The sequence below is a fragment of the Muntiacus reevesi genome, chromosome 4 (genome assembly GCF_963930625.1).
Source record: "Muntiacus reevesi chromosome 4, mMunRee1.1, whole genome shotgun sequence".
NCBI lineage: Eukaryota > Metazoa > Chordata > Mammalia > Artiodactyla > Cervidae > Muntiacus > Muntiacus reevesi.
The window spans coordinates 53,416,329-53,434,498 of NC_089252.1; the positions used below are offsets into that span (position 1 = coordinate 53,416,329).

The window sequence follows — 18,170 nt, forward strand, 5'->3', positions numbered from 1 at the left end:
CCTGTGCAGTTAATGACTAATAAGTCCTTCCCATTAGGTAGCCATCACCTCCCTTTCTTCTTTATAGCATACTGTTTTTATATCAGGCTATATTTTTTAACACCCATGCTATCTTTAGCTTCCCTGATAGTTCAGTTGGTAAAGAATCTGCCTGTGATGTAGGAGACCCCAGTTTGATTCCTGGGTCTGGAAGATGCCCTGGAGAAGGGATAGGCTACCCACTCCAGTATTCTTGGGCTTCCTTTGTGGCTCAGCTGGTGAAGGATCCACCAGCAACATGGGAGACCTTGGTTCGATCCCTGGGTTGGGAAGATCCCCTGGAGAAGGGAAAGGCTACCCACCCAGTATTCTGGCCTGGAGAATTCCATGGACTGTATCATCTGTGGGGTCACAAAGAGTCAGACACAGCTGAGCAGCTTTCATTTTCACTTTAATGCTATCTTTATTGGTTTCTCTGTCTTCTGTTTCTACCTTCTAGTCCATCCTGTACTCTCCTGGCAAATTAGTTGTTAGGAAATAAAACAATAACAACCACACTTGATTCATGCCACTGTCTTAAAAGACATAAACAGTTTTGGTTCACATAGCCTTTAAGACAAGGCCCTCCACAGCATGGTACACTTCTACCTTTGTCTTATCTCCTACTGTTCTTTTATACAGACTGGTTGCTTTGTGTGAAAAATAGTTCTAACCAAGAATAATTGGGTCACTGTGTACTACCTCTTGTCTTTTATATCTTGCATATTGTTGTTCATGATTTTCATTCATTTGGAACATTATTTCTTTCTATTTGCTTATTTATTTAAGCAGTATATTATCTTTTAAGGAACAGTGAAAGTGAAAGTTGCTCAGTCGTGTCCAACTGTTTGCCCCATGGACTATAGAGTCCGTGGAATTTTCCAGGCTAGAATACTGGAGTGGGTAGCCTTTCCCTTCTCCAGGGGATCTTCCCAACCCAGGGATTGAACCCAGGTCTCCTGCATTGCAGACGGATTCTTCAGCTGAGCCACCAGGAAAGCCCAAGGATACTGAAGTGGGTAGCCTATCCCTTCTCCAGCGGATCTTCCTGACCCAGGAATCTAACTGAAGTCTCCTGCATTGCAGGTGGATTCTTTACCAGCTGAGCTCTCAGAGAAGCCCTCTTTTAAGGAAACAAATAAAAAAACAAAGCTTTACCTTTTTTCCCAAGCAGTTAGCATTTCTCTTGCTCTTCATTGCTTTGTATAGATCCAGATTTCTATCTGGAAGGACTTTCGTTTTGCCTAATATTTTTCTTGTGATGCAGGTCTATGAGTGATTCTTTCATCTTCTGTATGTCTGAAAAACTTTTTATTTCACCATCATTTTGAAGATATTTCTTTCTGGGTATAGAATTCTGTGTTGACAGTTTTTTGTTCATTCCTTTCAGTATTCCACTATCTTGCTTGTATTATTTCCAGTGAAAAACCTGCTGTAACCCTTATCTTTGTTCCTCTGTATTTATGCTATATCTATTTTTTTGTGACTTCTTAGAAAATTTTCTCTTTATTATTGATTTTGAACTGTTTAGTTGTAGTTTTCTGCATATTTCTTGTGCTGAGGGTATACAGTTCTCAACAAATTTGGTAGGTTTTGGCCATTATTTATTCAAATATGTTTTTGACCTTCCCCTCTCTTTTCTCTGTTTGGAGGCTCTGATTATGTGCCTGTTAGCATACTTGAAATTGCCCAGAGCTTGAGGATTGTCTTTTCATTTTTGATATTATTTTTCTTGTGTTTAATTTTATAATTTCTATCGTGCGTTTTCAAGTTTATTGAGCTTTTCTTCTGTAGGGGCCTTAAGGGAGAGGAAAGGATGAAGGTAATGCTACATGGGAGATCATTAGAGGAAGGGAGGACAAGAAAATGTCTCTGGCAGGCACCGATAGAACATATTCCTACATTAAAAAATGTCCGTGCATTTTTTCCTTTCTTAAAAAATGGACTTTAGTCGTCCAGAGTTGTGTAGTGACTGTGCATGTGTGTGTCTCCCAGGAGCGCTGGACCGGTGTGTGATGGGGATCACGGCTGTGGAGATCCTGAACGCTTGTGATGAAGCAGCCCCTGCTGCTGTCGACTCACTGAGTCACCCGGCGATCAACCTCAAACAAGCCATGACACGCCGCAGCCTTGCTGCGCTGAAGAACATGGCCCATCACAAGCTGCAGACTCTTGCCACTAACCTCTTGGCTTCTGAGGCATCTGACAAAGTAAGTTTTATACGTGGACTCGTGTCCCCATTCAACTTCATTTGATGACACAGCTTTGACATGTCTTAGGAAATCATTTTGGGGAGATGACACTGGTGAATGCTAAGCTTCTGATTTTTAAGCAGGTTTATTCAACACAAACACAGTTTTGGAGTGTTTCAAGTATTTGGCATTTTGAAAAAGTAACTTGTTCTTACCATTCAAACTATTTTAAAATGATTCCTACGGACTTGAGTGACTTTAGTTTCTGAAATTAGAATGAACAGTTTGTGTATACTCCGTCTTCTGAACTTTCTGAGAGTCTTCCTTTTGGAAGGTTGAGCACTAGTGATATCTTCAGGAGAAAAAAGTAACAACTTAGGAACAGTTGTGGCTTATCATTTGTTTTAAAAGCAGGCTCCGATTTTGCTAATGTTAGGCCATTGACAAAATTCAAGAAAACACATGAGAATAGGGATGGTGAGATTGCATAAGTGTTGGCATTTTTCTACGAAACCCAAACTCAGCCACACTTTCCTTCCGGACAGTTAAAGTAAACCCACCAGGTGCTGCTTTAATTAACAGAAGATTGTCTCACTAAAAGAAGAAGAGTCCTGTTCATTAATTGGCTACTTACCATCAGTTTTTAGACACTAGCCGCTATTTCCTTTGTGGTCTTTCTGTTCTGTGGTGTTATTAGAACTAGTTTGTCTGGTAAGTGGATAAATGAAACCTAGAGACCATCCCAGTGTTTTATCTGAATCACACTTAAAATTCCTAGTTCCATCTGAGAATTCATTAGAATTATGAATGGGTCACCAAATACTTTCATTTTCATTCTCTTTTATTCCTGATTCCTACTTTTTGAATGATTAGATGTGTGCATAAATAACCAAGGGGTTGAGAGGGTCATGTACAGATTTGAAAAGTTGCCCATGAATTAGTGAGTGCTAATGACATAGGAAATGCTTACTGCAGGCAGCTCCACGGACCCATATCCTCTAGTAATTTGCAGAAATAGTTGATTATTCTCTCTTCCCTCAAGATGTTAATGTCTTATTGGCTTTGTTATATTGTATGTTTCATAGATTGGAATTGTGAAATCCTTCTGTGATTTTTTTTTTCATGCTTTCTGTCCCATGCTCTATAGAAGACAGGCTTAAATGCCCTTGCCATGGCTATAATTTCTTTCAGAAGATCACGTGGATATTCCCTAGGAGTTCAGTGTTCATGGTACCTTGTCTGATGTTCTATATAATTCTGATGTTAAGCAGACTTATAAAACAATACATTCAAGGGCAAGCGTGTAAGTTTGGTAATTCCCAAATATATTCTTTTTCTTATTGATAGTACCTACAAGTAAAACTTTGGAAAAATAATGATATGACTAGAAAATTAAAGGGAAATAAGTGGTACAGTAGCATTTATGAATGACTTCTGTAAGTGGTCATGGCCCATTATGTGATTTTTTACAATCTTGTTTGTCCCTGTTTTAATAGCGCATTTTATAGTGCAATTAGTGATAAAAGCACCAGATATCAGAGGCACTGCTCTTACGTATTGTAAAATATATTGCTCGTGAGCCTCCTCAGCCTTGTAGCAGTGGTAATTGTTGCCTGGCCTACAAGGGAAACAATTATAGAAGGGGGGAAAGGCTTAGGAAGCCAAGGCTGCCGGAGGATAATCACTTTATGAAAAATGTATGTGGGCTGGACCATTAGGGATTTCTCCAACTATTTTCTCATGTTGACTTAGAGGCTCCTCCTGAGGGGCATATTTAAAGAGCCATTTTCTGGATGGCTTTCAAACCTCTGGAGAAATGGAGCCCACCCAAAGTTAAGGGGAAAAAAAAAAAAAAAACCGAAACGTAACTAAGAGCCTCTCAGTGGTACATGACTTATTCTAGGAAATTGGATCTTTTTTTTTTTTTCATGGTTCTCAATGAAAAGTGAAACCTCGATGGGAATACTGTATAGAAAGTATCCAGTTTTCTCCTGGTTAGTGCTGGCAATTGGGCTATTTGGAAGTAACAAATATTTTATATTGTTAATTAGGTTAATTTTGCCTGACATATACAGCTTTACAAGCAAAGGAAGATTTAGTAAAGCAAATTTACTGTCCTGTGATTTTTTTTTTTTCTTCTTTCACTGGAAGAGCAAGAAGGTGTTAAGTAGCATTATCCTTTATTACTGTATTGAATGAAGGACTTGGATGCAATCTCAAAAATGACAGAATGATCTCTGTTCATTTCCAAGGCAAACCATTCAATATCACAGTAATCCAAGTCTGTATCTGACTGGTAATGCTGAAGAAGCTGAAGTTGAACCGTTCTATGAAGACCTACAAGACCTTAGAGAACTAACACCCATAAAAGATGTCCTTTCCATTATAGGGGACTGGAATGCAAAAGTAGGAAGTCAAGAAACACCTGGAGTATCAGGCAAATTTGGCCTTGGAGTACAGAATGAAGCAGGGCAAAGGCTAATAGAGTTTTGCCAAGAGAATGCACTAGTCATAGCAAACACCCTCTTCCAAGAACACAAGAGAAGACTCTACACATGGACATCACCAGATGGTCGACACTGAAATCAGATTGATTATATTCTTTGCAGCCAAAGATGGAGAAGCTCTATAGAGTCAGCAAAAACATGACCAGGAGATGACTTTGGCTCAGATCATGAACTCCTTATTGTCAAATTCAGACTTAAATTGAAGAAAGTAGGGAAAACCACCAGACCATTCAGGTATGACCTGAATCAAATCCCTTACGGTTATACAGTGGAAGTGAGAAATAGATTCAAGGGATTAGATCTGATAGACAAGAGTGCCTGAAAAACTATGGACAGAGGTTCATGACATTGTACAGGAGGCAGGGATCAAGACCATCCCCAAGAAAAAGAAATGCAAAAAGGCAAAATGGTTGTCTGAGGAGGCCTTACAAATAGCTGAGAAAAGAAGAGACAATAAAGGCAAAGGAGAAAAGGCAAGATATACCTTTTCTTTTTTTGAATATATAAGATACATTCAAGATATATTTGAATCCAGAGTTCCAAAGTATAGCAGGGAGAGATAAGAAAGCCTTCCTCAGTGATCAATGCAAAGAAACAGAGGAAAACAATAGAATGGGAAAGACTAGAGATCTCTTCAAGAAAATTAGAGATACCAAGGGAACATTTCATGGAAAGATGGGCACAATAAAGGAGAGAAATGTTATGGACCTAACAGAAGCAGAAGATATTAAGAAGAGGTGGCAAGAATACACAGAGGAACTATACAAAAAAGATCTTCATGACTCAGATAATCATGATGGTGTGATCACTCACCTAGAGCCAGACATCCTGGAATGTGAAGTCAAGTGGGCCTTAGGAAGCATCACTACGAATAAAGCTAGTGGAGGTGATGGAATTCCAGTTGAGCTATTTCAAATCCTGAAAGATGATGCTGTGAAAGTGCTGCACTCTTCTAGAAAACTCAGCAGCGGCCACAGGACTGGGAAAGGTCAGTTTTCATTCCAATCCCAAAGAAACGCAATGCCAAAAAATGTTCAAACTACCACACGATAGCATTCATCTCACATGCTAGCAAAGTAATGCTCAAAATTCTCTAAGCCAGGCTTCAGCAGTATATGAACTGTGAACTTCCAGATGTGCAAGCTGGATTTAGAAAAGGCAGAGGAACCAGAGATCAAATTGCCAATGTTTGTTGGATCATCGAGAAAGCATGAGAGTTCCAGAAAAAAAAAAAATCTACTTCTTCTTTATTCACTATGCCAAAGCCTTTGACTGTGTGGATCACAAACTGTGAGAAATTCTTCAAGAGATAGGAATACTAGACCACCCTCCTGCCTCCTGGGAAATCTGTATGCAGGTCAAGAAGCAACAGTTAGAACTGGACATGGAACAACAGACTGGTTCCAAATCAGTGAAGGAGTATGTCAAGGCTGCATATTGTCACCCTGCTTATTTAACTTATATGCAGAGTATATCATGTGAAATGCCAGGCTGGATGAAGCCCAACCTGGAATCAAGATTGCCAGGAAAAAATCTCAATAACCTCAGATATTCAGATGATACCACCCTTATGGCAGAAGGCGAAGAAGAACTAAAGAGCCTCTTGTTGAAAGTGAAAGAGGAGAGTGAAAAAGTTGGCTTAAAATTCAAAATTCAGAGAAGTAAGATCATGGCATCTGGTCCCATTACTTCATGGCAAATAGATGGGGAAACAGTGAGAGACTTTATTTTTTGGGGCTCCAAAATCACTGCAGATGGTGACTGCAGCCATGAAATTAAAAGACACTTACTCCTTGGAAGGAAAGCTATGATCAACCTAAAGTGAAGTGAAGTCGCTCAGTCATGTCTGACTCTTTGTGACCCCGTGAACTGCAGCCCACCAGGCTCCCCTATCCATGGGATTCTCCAGGCAAGAATACTGGAGTGGGTTGCCATTTCCTTCTCCAATGATCAACCTAGATAGCATATTGAAAAGTAGAGACATTACTTTGCCAACAAAGGTCCGTCTAGTCAAAGTTGTGGTTTTACGAGTAGTCATGTATGGATGTGAGAATTGGATTATAAAGAAAGCTGAGCGCCAAAGAATTGATGCTTTTGAACTGTGGTGTTGAAGAAGACTCTTGAGAGTCCCTTGGACTGCAAGGAGATCCAGCCAGTCCATCCTAAAGGAAATCATTCGTGAATCTTCATTGAAAGAACTGATGATGAAGCTGAAACTCCAGTATTTTGGTCACCTTATGCGAAGAACTGACTCCTTAGAAAAGACCCTGATGCTGGGAAAGACTGAAGGTGGGAGAAGGGGATGACAGAGGATGAGATGGTTGGATGGCATCACGGACTCAATGGACATGAGTTTGAGTAAGCTCTGGGAGTTGGTGGTGGACAGGGAAGGAAGGCTGGCATGCTGCGGTCCAGGGGATCACAAGAAGTCGGACACGACTGAGCGACTGAACTGAACTGTACTGAACCTTTGAGAAGTGTGTGTACCCAGGACCCTGTGTTTTCCTCTCACATGCGTCGTATTTCTCCTTGTATTATGTAACGTGTGCGTGTGTGTGCGTGAGTGTTAGTCGCTCGGTCGTGTCTGACTCTTTGTCTCTCCCCGTTAAACAGTGAGCCCCGCCCCGCCCTGCCCGTCTCCGTGGCAGAGTTCGTGCGTGCCTCCTCTGCACGCTCACACCTGTCAGTCCACTCCTTTCCGTACACGCCTCACTTTGTACCGGGTTGGTTGGTTGGTTGGTTTCTTGTGACTGCCTTCCCTATGAGATTTTGAGCTTCTTTAGAACAGGAGTTAAGTTTCTCCCCTTTTATTTCCAGTTCTTAACTCAGTATGGAGAGCGTGGTAAATACCCAAGGAATTTAGGGGAAGTTAGTTTGGAGGCAGAGATTATAGCGTCATGTGGAATCAACTTGGGTGCAAAGCCAGGGACCCCATGAGTCATGCCATGATACTGAGTAGACTTAAAAGGAGATGTTTGTTTGTTTGAGAATGATTTTGCCATGTCTGACACTGGTATGCAGGCCACTTATAAATGTTGACTTGGGAAATGAATTGTGAGGCTCCTGGGATGATAAGAGTGAGAGGTAACAGGGACTGGAGAGGATTAGGTGGTGGCAGTGTAGACGAAGGATAGCTTGTACGCTGTTGTGAGGGTGAATAAACAGGACTTCACACCTGGGCAAGGGGAGATTTGAGACACACGAGGTGATTTCAGAGCTCCAAGCCTGGGTGAAGCGAGGTGGTGGACCTGTGAAGAGAAACAGGCAAGTCATGGAGCAGGCTTTGAAGCTGATGGTAATGGGGGAGGTGTCCTCTTCTATCTGCTGTTGGGAGATGGGGTACGTGTAGAGGGAGCAGAAAATGTCCAAAAAATATGATGGTGAGCTAGAGTAGGGATGAGATTTTGTTTCCTAAATGAATGTTGGAATGGAGTGCCTGAATTAAACTGCAGTTGACATTAGATTATTCCAGAAATGCTGTTTTCCTTAATTCTCACTGCAAGTAGGTGAGTTAGTTATTGTCCTCAAATTTGCAAATTATAAACCTAAAGGACATTTGGATAGAACAGAGATTGGAAAGTTTTTTCTGTAAAGGCTTATATAATGAAAAAAAAATTAGGCTTTGTGGTTCATACCACTTTTGTCACAGTGATTCAACTCTGCCATAATAGTGGCATTAAAGGAGCTATGCGTATGTGCCTGGTTAGTGGCTTAGTTGTGTCTGACTCTTTGAGACCCTATGAACTGTAGCCCACCAGGCTCCTCTGTCCATGGGATTTTCCAGACAAGAATACTGGAGTGGGTAACCATTCCCTTCTCCAGGGAATCTTCTTGACTCGGGAGTTGAACCCGGGTCTCCTGCATTGCAGGCAGATGCTTTACCATCTGAGCCACTGGTGAAGCCCCAAAGAGGTATAGACCCTACGTAAATGGATGAATGTGACTAGCTCCCAATAAAATTTTGTTAACAAAAATAGACAATGGGCTGAATTTGGCCCTGGGTCATAGTTTGCTGACCCTTGCATCCGAAGATGACATTATTAAGGTTGTGAATATAATTTCCCAATTGAATGGCCTTTGCTTCATTTCTGAAAAGCAGAACAGAGGAGTATAGGCCAAGTTCTGATGACAGGTGTATCTGTGTTCCAGCTGCATCTCTGTAACTTCCTGCCTGTTGGTGACCTTGGACAAGTAACCTCCAATGATCTAGGTTACACATGTAATTGAAAGCAAATTCTTGTAAAGGAAGTAAATGTTGACAGTATATTAGAGAAATGAAATAACACCAAGGCTGGGGAATGAAAAAAGAGCATATGGAGTTAATAATTAATAAAGTCATTGCTCATCATTAAGAGCTCTTTTGGTAGAAGTACTTGGGTCAGAAGTCAGGGTGCAATGAGTTAGGAGTGACCGTGAGATCAAGTGGAGGTGCAGTGTGTGGAAGAAGTTTGCTTTTAGAGGAAAAGGAGAGCGCAGAGTTAGCTTCGGTGGCTGCAGGGTTGAGCGGAGCTTATGCTTTGGGAGCTCGCTGACCCTGTTGCTGGGGCAGGGAGTCATCGGTGGGGCCTTGGAGGAGGACGTGGTGCCGAGAGCAGAGCTGGAGAGTTCAGCCTTACTAAAACTGTAATGATGAGAAGAGGGCGGTGAATACAAGTTGTTTTCAGTGGAGGAAGAGTGATATCTGTTAAAAAGGAAAAAAGGAAGTGGTAATAATTCCTTGAAGGTAGAGTCATTCTCTTTTCTTTTAATCTGTCATTAAACTCAGAACAGGTACTCTGCTGGGTTAGGAGTTAGAGGACTTGTACGATATAAATAACTAGGAGGTCGTTACTGGCATGTGGTGATATTTGAGGAATGCATAAATGAATATGTCAAGAAGCATGTCTGGGCATATCTGGTGATCTTTTTGACAAGTTTTCCCATAAATCATTTGTCAGACTGATTCTTGGTGAGGCAATCTTGGCGGATGCCTTGGGCCAATGGGATTTTATCAGTGAAGCTAGAAAACCCTTGTGGCATGGAATTCATTTCATAGGTCTACACAGTGTAACTTTTTATTGTACCGCCTTACATCTTAGGCTGGAGAAGGAAATGGCAGTCCACTCCAGTACTGTTGTCTGGAAATGCTCATGGATGGAGGAGCCTGGTAGGCTACAGCCCGTGGAGTCGCAAAGAGTCGGACATGACTGAGCGATTTCACTTGCACTTTTCACATCTTACACACTGTATCAATTAGAATCACCCTATTTATGTTGAAAAAGAATGAAGTTGAAGAAATTGAAAAGTGGCCATAATGATTTATCTTTTACCTTGAATTTCTTTGTCCATTGTCTTAATTAGTCAAAACCCTGAAAAAATGAATGGGCTATATTTGCAAAGGTCAGTAACTTTGTATTCTGTGTAACTAGGCGATAGAATGGGATTTAGAAGTCAAATATAACCTACTGAGAACATACTCTGTGTCTTTTGCTTGCAGAATTCATTCTGTAAAAAAAAAAAAGATTTGTGCTGATGGAATTGACTCTATGATTCATTGTGAAAAGGGCACGTGGGCAGTACAGACAGGGACAAGCCAGATGGCCTTATGTACGACACCAGCCCTTCCTGGTGAGCCGTTCTCAGCCTTAGAAAAATTCTTGTGATATGTCTGACCTTTGGAGAATCAATTAAACTTGCTTAACATTCTGTCCCCAAACTTTAATGAAAATATCTTAAAAGAAAATGTGAGTATGTTAATTGTATGTTTATTATTATATACTTATATATGAATTCAGCTTTGGGTTCTTCTAAGTGGTTATTAAGATAAAATTTTTATATTATACTAATTGCTGTCTAATTGTCAATAAATAAAGTTAGGGAGACCTAGCTAAGCAGCTGAACCTTAAGGAAACAAAGGAGGGAATGTCTCACTGTAGCAGAAGAAAGGCTTATTAAGTGCCCGTGTGACCGGTGATTCCCCTTAATGGAGGATAATGATTAGAAACCGAATCTGGATGCTTTGTAGGCTCATGGCTCCTGCGATGACACTGCGTCCCTCTCAGTAGACAGAGGTGGACAGCGTGTTTACAAGGCATACACAGTGACACAAACAAATGATATGGCTTTTAAGTGCTTCTCTGTCTTCCTAAATACATGAAATGCCTTGGATTAATCCCATTACCTCCAGTTCTAAGCAAATACCACAGTGTTTGTTCTAGGCTCCCCGCTTGGCATATTATAACTCTCTTCTCACCTGTGAGACACCTCATCCAGTATTTTCAATGCATTGATTTGTTCAGCTCCCCCTATATGTAGACAGTTTCCTGCCCACCCCAAATCTCCTTTTAGGTGTGCCGACCAAAAGCTTACCTCCCGCAAAGGAGAAACCTTTTCTTTTTGGTTGTTAATATGTCTTTACTTTCCACCTTCTGCTTCTCTTAGGCATGATCAGTTTATTTATTCTTGTATTTCTTTCTGTTTAGGTTTCTTTGTCAAAGTGATGTTGTCTTTTATTTTTAATTCTTTCTTGAGTTCAGTCATTTCATTCCTGATTTTCCTAATTCTCATTTGTGGTGTTCTTTCATGGTGAGTATCATTTTAAACATGTTCTCTAGCTTGTTTTGAAATAGTGCATTCATTTCAGTCTGCTTCTTAAACATGTCTGTTTTCTTGCTCTTACTGTCTCTCTCTCAATAGAAGCTTTATTTTGTTTTTTTGGCCGTGCCATGTGGCATGCGTGATCTTAGTTCCCTGACCAGGGATCAAACCCGTGTCCTCTGCAGTGGAAGCATGGAATCCTAGCCACTAGATCGCCAGGGAAGTCCCAATCTTACTCTCTTTTTGCTTGCAATAATTTGACCTCAGTACTTTTTGGAATATTACTTTGTGGAATAATTTTTCCTGGATTTTTTAAATGAGTGATTCAAGCAGCATTTTTAACTTCACAGGACTCCTTCTGTTGTTTCACGTGGTTCAGTAAGATGGTGGCTTGCTTTCTGACTGTTTCCGGCACTGTTCTTCGCCTTGCTTTTTTTTTAAATTACCTGTCCATTTTCATCACACCCTCAGCAGTTTCTCATCACTGGGGCATCCTCTCCCAGAAGGGTACCCTGAGGCATCGCGTTGTAAGGGCCCCGGGCTGTGATGGTCCAGCCCCACATTTCGCACAACTGTGGCTCGCGTGTTCACTTGTTGAGGTAGGTGAGGCCCTCCCAGGTCCAGCTGCTCTTTCCAGATTTATTTTTCAGATGAATATCTGTCGGCAGAGCTCTCAAACGGGAGAGCGTCCATTTCCCCTTCTTCCTGCAGCATGCCTGACACCAGCTGGGCTTTGTAGCTGTTGGTGGCCTTTCCCATCCACGTGAATTTTGGAATTTATGGGTGTATTTCATCACTTGGTTCTGTCGAAAATGTTCTCAGTGGGTTTCAGTTATGCTATCTAGTTGCGCTGTCCCTTTTTATGGAGGGATTTGGAAAAACCCAGTAACTATGCTGGCGTCACTGCTGTGATCTTCCCAGAATCCCCTTGAGTCTCTATATTCTTGATATTAAGTGTAAAATTCAGTGAGATGAATTAGTTAAAGACAAATCATATTAAACATTTAAAATCTTACCTGTGTATTATTTGAACTAGATGAAGCTTATTTGTGAATATGTTTTTTCTGGATCACACTGGTGAGATAGCAGTGTGGTTTTGAATTTAAAGGACACATACTCTCTATGTGGGCTTCCCTCCTGGCTCTCTGTTAAAAAGTCTGCCTGCAGTGCACGGGACCCAGGTTCGATCCCTGGGTGGGGAAGATCCCCTGGAGAAGGAATGGCAACTCACTCCAGTATTCTTGCCTGGGAAATCCCGTGGACAGAGGAGCCTGGCAGTCTAGTCCATGGGGTCACAGAGAGTCAGATGCGACTGAGTGACTAGACGACGACACAGGTACTTTGAAGTGATTTGATAGAAGCGTAAAGACTCGTGACTAGAGTCAATATGTTAGTTCTTTGGATAAGAAGTAGTTTCTTCCCGTCTAATATGATTGGGAAATCTGCTCTTTATTAGGGCATACAACATATTTTCAAAGTTCTTGACTTTTGTGGCCTCTGTTAGAAAATAACTGAATCAGTCTAGTTCAGGAAACTTTTATTGACTCTTAGGTTCTGTGTTAGGCCCTCGAGAGCCCAAATGAATAAGACATGATATTCACCCTCAGGAAATATAAACAGATAAATGCAGTGCAGTGCAGAGATGGCTGAGGAGACCCAGAAAGTATTGCAGGTACCTGGCCTAGATTGCCGTGATCAGGACTGGCTTGAGGAGGGGGCGTTGAAGAAGGAGTGGAACGTCGTCAGCTGGGGGGTGTGGTGGGTGGCGTGTGTCCTGGGAGTCGCGGGCGCAGGTGCAGGGAGGGGAGTGGGGACCGACCCGTGAGCTCCCTGGAGCTGGGGGCCAGCCGGAGAGACACGGGCGGTGGGGAAGCGAGTCATCCGTGTGCGCCTGGGAAGCGCTAGAGCATTCTCCCTCACCTCAGCAGCTTTCAAGCTTAATAAAAAAAAGAAGTAGCGTTAGGATTCTTCCCTCAAAAAGAGTTTTCTGTGAAAGCCAGCATGTACGTCAGATCTGAGGATGTGTAGGGGAGAGTGTTAATTAAAGAATGGTTTGTGAGCTGTGTTTGGCCGGGCCTCGTGATCTGCTGGGCTTCCCTGGTGATGGCTCAGCTGGTAGAGAATCCGCCTGCAGTGCGGGAGACCGGGGCCCATCCTGGGTGGGGAAGACCCCCTGGAGGAGGCCATGGCAACCCACTCCAGTGTTCCTACCTGGAGAATCCCCAGGGACAGAGGGGCCTGGCGGGCTGCAGCCCACAGGGTCGCAAAGAGTCAGACAGGGCTGAGCGACGAAGCACAGCACACAGTGATGCTGGGTTCCACATGGGACGGGAAGATGGCAGATTTCAAGGCAGAGGGAAGGCAGTTGGCGTTGACTTGGGGGAGGAAAAAACTGAGTTTTAAGGGAAGACGCCATCTCTGTAACATGAAGGCGCATGTGCTGATGCAGAGGCTGCAGAACTTCCCTGGAAGATCCAGCCCCGATCACTAATGCAGATGGCTACAGTGACCAACGGATTTCCAGCACAGACGAAACAGGCTTCTGCTGGAGGAAGACGCCATCTAGGACTCTCACAGCTGGAGAGAAGAACTTAGGGCCTGGCTACAAAAGTGCCGAGACAGACTGACTCTCTTTGATAGGGGCTAATGCAGTCAGTGACTCGAAGTGGAAGCCGGTGCCCGTTGATCATTCTGAAAGCCCCCAGGCCCTGAAGAAGCAGGGTGAGTCTCCTCTGCCTGGGCTCGGCGAACAGGACAGCAGAGCACCTTTGTCCACAGCATGGATGCTGAGTGTTTCAGGCCCCGCAGTGAGAGAGTCCTCTGGCCACCTCGAAGAGCTGACTCGCTGGGAAAGGTTGAAGGCAGGAGGAGAAGGGGCCGACAGAGGATGGGATGGTTGGACGGCATCACCGACTCAATGGACATGAGTGCGAGCAAGCTCCGAGAGATGGTGAAGGACAGGGAGGCCTGGTGTGCTGTAGCCCGTGGGGTCGCAAAGAGTCGGGCACGACTGAGTGACTGAACAGCCACTGAGACAACAGCCGAGACCCTGCGGCCCAGAGTAGCAAGGTGCCTTTGTAACGCTGACTGCTCGTTGACAGCGCGCCGGGTGGCTGCCTGAGAGCGCTGACGGAGACGTTCAGTGAGATTCACACTGCTTCCGTGCCTGTTAGCACTGCATCCACTCTGCAGCTCTTGGATCAAGGGGGTAATTGCAACTTGGAAATCTTATTATTTAAGAAATACATTTTGTAAGGCTATAGCTGTTATATTTGGCGTGTTTGCTGATTATTCCTCTGATGGATCTGGACAGAGTAAATTGAAAACCTCTGAAAAGACTTCACTTTCCAGATGCCATAGGACATTTGTGACTCACCAGAAGAACTCAAAATATCAACCATAATAGGAGCTTGGAAGAAGTCGACTCCAACCCTCATGGGTGCCTTTGAGGGGTTCTAGACTTCAGTGGAGGAAGGAACTGCAGTGGTGGAAATGCCAGCAAAGCAAGAGTTAGGAATGGAGCCTGAAGGTGTGAGTGAGCTGCTGCTGCCTCGTGATGAAATTTGCGTGGACCAGGAGAGGTTTCTTCAGACAAACTCTACTGCTGGTGAAGATGCTTTGAAGATTTTCGCAGTGACAACAAAGGATTTAAACTGTGACATACGCTACATTGGTAAAGCAGCGGCAGAGTTTGGAGAAGATCGCCTCCCAATTTGGAAAGAAGTTCTGTGGGTAAAATGCTGTCAAATGGCGTTACCTGCTACAGAGGGATCGTTAATGAGAGGAAGAGTCCATCGACGCAGTTTGCCGCATCGTTGTCTTATTTTAGGAAATCGTCACAGCCACCCCAGCCTTCAGCAGCCATCACCGTGGTAACGTCAGTGACCATCAGCATTGAGGCAGACCCTCCGCCGTCAAATAGACGGCTTCCTGAGGGCTCAGATGATGGTTAACAGGTTTTTTTTCTTTTTTTTTAAATTTTGTTTAGCAATAAAGTGTTCTTAGTTTGGTAGGTACGTTTTTAGACGCAATGCTGTTACACTGCAGTGTAGTTTAAACATGACGTGCGTGTGCTCCAGGAAACTGAAAAGTTCACGTGACTCGCTTCATTGTGATATTACTCGCTTTATTGCGGTGGTCTGGAAGCTAAGCCACAGTGTCTCTGAAGATGCCTGTACTTTCAGAGAACTTCCCATTCTTCTTCCACACACACCTCTCTCTTCTTCGTTTGTGTCAAGATACCTGTTTTCCTTAATCACAGTCACACCTCCATCACCTAGCAGCGATCAGCCTTGGTGAAAGTCATGTTTTCTCTGGGGAGTGGATGGGTTTAGAGGAAGAGGTAGGAAAAAGACAAAGGAGGGGATTCATAGTCATAAGTCAGGATTTTAGGTTTTCACAATCTAATGTAAATTGGCTCCCAGTCTTTTCACCTGTATTTCAGTAAATGTAGTACAGTTGACCCTTGAACAACAGGGGTTTGAGCTCTGCGGGTCCATTTGGAGTTTTTCGTTAAATGGTAAACGCTACAGTACTATACAATCCAGAAGTGGTTGAATTTGTGGATAAGAGGAATTGTGGTTATAGAGGGCTGACTGTAAATTACACATCGAGTTTTGACTGCTCCGATGGGTGGATGCCCCCTAACCTCCGAGTTTTTCGGGGGTCAGCTGTCTCTGCTCTTCGCGGCGTGTGGAGCGGCCTTGTTCCATCACCCACCCCTTCCCAAGGCCCACGCCCGGCTACTCCCACCCATCTCAGGAGCCTCAGTCTTACGACCACGACTTCCGCAGAGGTGCTGAAGGTTTTCCAGTGATGCCGCTAAGTTTGGCAGAGTCAGTGGAGTCTTCTCAGGTGCTCTGGCGCTTGGTTGGTTTCTGGCCCGGTGCTCACTGTTGTACCGATACAGGGAAGCAGGCGATGCACTCGTTTACCCGGCTGTGTCTGTGTATCGGGGTCTCTTCTCTTGGCTCCGCTGGCGGTTGGGTGCAGGGCTCTCTTCTCGGGACCGCCCTGTGCAGGGCACATGTTTCTTGGCACCCTGGCCTCCGCCCGCCACATGCCACCAGCACCCTCTCCAGACTGTGACTCACGAAGATGTCTGCAGACATTGCCAGTGTCCTTTGGGGCTGTGGGGGGGAACCGCCCCTGGCTGAGATCCACCGCTTTCTATCTGACTAAGCTCCTCAAAGGACCATTTGCTTTTTCTCATGTTTCCAGCGCCCAGCAGTGCTCACTGCGTTATAGTGAGTAAGCCAGTACTTGAAGGTTGATTAATGTCAGGTGGGTTCACCTTTTCCCTCATCTCCCAGCCCTCCATCTCCTGAGTCTGCAGAAGGGACACTGAGAACTCTTGATGTCTAGAGTCAAAGGTCAGGTAGATACAGGAGGGCCTGAACTTCCCGCCACATCCTGACTACTGACAAGCTGTGAAACCAGTGTGACTGACTAACCTCTGAGCTTCCATTGTTTTTAGCTTTAAAATGTGTGTGTATGTATGTGTGTGTGGGGGTGGTGGTGGTATAATGTTGTAACAAAGTTAAATGAGCAGCATGTTTGCAAGCATTGATCTCGGTAGGTATTCAGCGCACACTTGTTTGATACTTCTGATTGATTGATTGATTGATTGCATTCATTTGGCCGGTTTTGAGCGCGGACGCTGAGAGGGCCCCAGACGAAAACAGTGGAAAGTGTGTTAGTCACCGGCCCGGAGGAGTTCCTGCTCCAGTGTGGGGGGCAAGTGGGCAGGGCTGCTGGGAAGGCTTTTCTGAAGGGTCGTTTGCCTAGAGGCTCGACATCTGGAAGAAGCGAGGGCAGGAACATCCCAGGCGTAGCAAGTGGCGCGTGCAGATGTGGGCAGGGCAGTGATCGGGCCAGAGGCAGCGCGTGCGGAGACCAGTGGTGGAGAAGAGGGTCGACGCCCAGCTGGCGCCGTGGTAAAGAATCCCACTGCTGATGCAGGAGACGCAGGTTTGATCCCTGCATCGGGAAGATGCCCTGGGGGAGGAATGGCAGCCCACTCCAGTGTTCTTGCCTGTAGAACCCCATGGACAGAGGAGCCTGGAGGGCTGCGGTCCACGGGCTCACAGAAAGCGGGACGCGGCTGAGCAGCTGAGCAGAGGCTCGGGAGCTGATGTGTGAGTCTTGCTGAGGTCAGGTTCCTCATCGCGGTGACCCAAGGGCAGTCAGGGAGGCTTTCTCTTTCCCTTTTCATTTCTCAGCAGTCAGTCCTATCTTTTCTCTTCACCTCAGCTGCCCAGAATCTCATTGTATTTCCATTCTTTCACAAATGTGTTGAGTTTTGTATACAAAATAGAAGCCCTTCAAACACAGTTTCTTCCTTAAAACTGTTTCTTTCCTTTAGTGGTTTAAACTTTCACATGTGTCTTCAACATATTCATTTGCAATATTGACTAAAATAAGCTGGATCTTATTTCTCTGTTTTCCTAGCAGAGAAACACTGCTTGTTTTATCTATTAGCTGTTGACAACAGCTCTCTGAAGTAAGCAGTCTTTCTTTTACTTGTGAAATAGAAGAATTAATGCTGGAGATGTCGAGTGATTCATATAAAGATCTAACAGAGAAGCAGGAGGAGTAGGGGCCCCGCCTCCAGGGCTCCAGGTCTTGTTACCTGGTCCCTTGGCCCTGTGGGAAGAGTTGCAAGTCATTCTTCTTCGTGCTAGTGTTGTGGAAAGTTAGCATATTGGTCTTGGAATGTCTCACTATGTTAATGTCATTGGCTGTTACTATTATTCCAATATTATCTTGTAAGACATGGCCTGTCGAAATATCTTTAGAAGATAGTTTCTTTATGAAAAGAAACTTTATTTAACACTTATAATTAACGCTGAATAATTTACATTTTATTTATGTCATA

General features: G+C 44.0%; 1 protein-coding gene across 2 annotated transcripts in view; it reads left to right on the forward strand.

Annotated features, from left to right (window-relative positions):
* Positions 1-18,170, forward strand: part of WDR7 (WD repeat domain 7) — a 331,772-nt gene that overhangs the window by 73,915 nt on the left and 239,687 nt on the right. For both annotated transcript variants that reach the window (XM_065932803.1, XM_065932802.1), the window contains exon 14: positions 2,014-2,228. In XM_065932803.1, the coding sequence (XP_065788875.1) occupies positions 2,014-2,228 (215 nt within the window). The remainder of the gene's footprint in view (positions 1-2,013; positions 2,229-18,170) is intronic.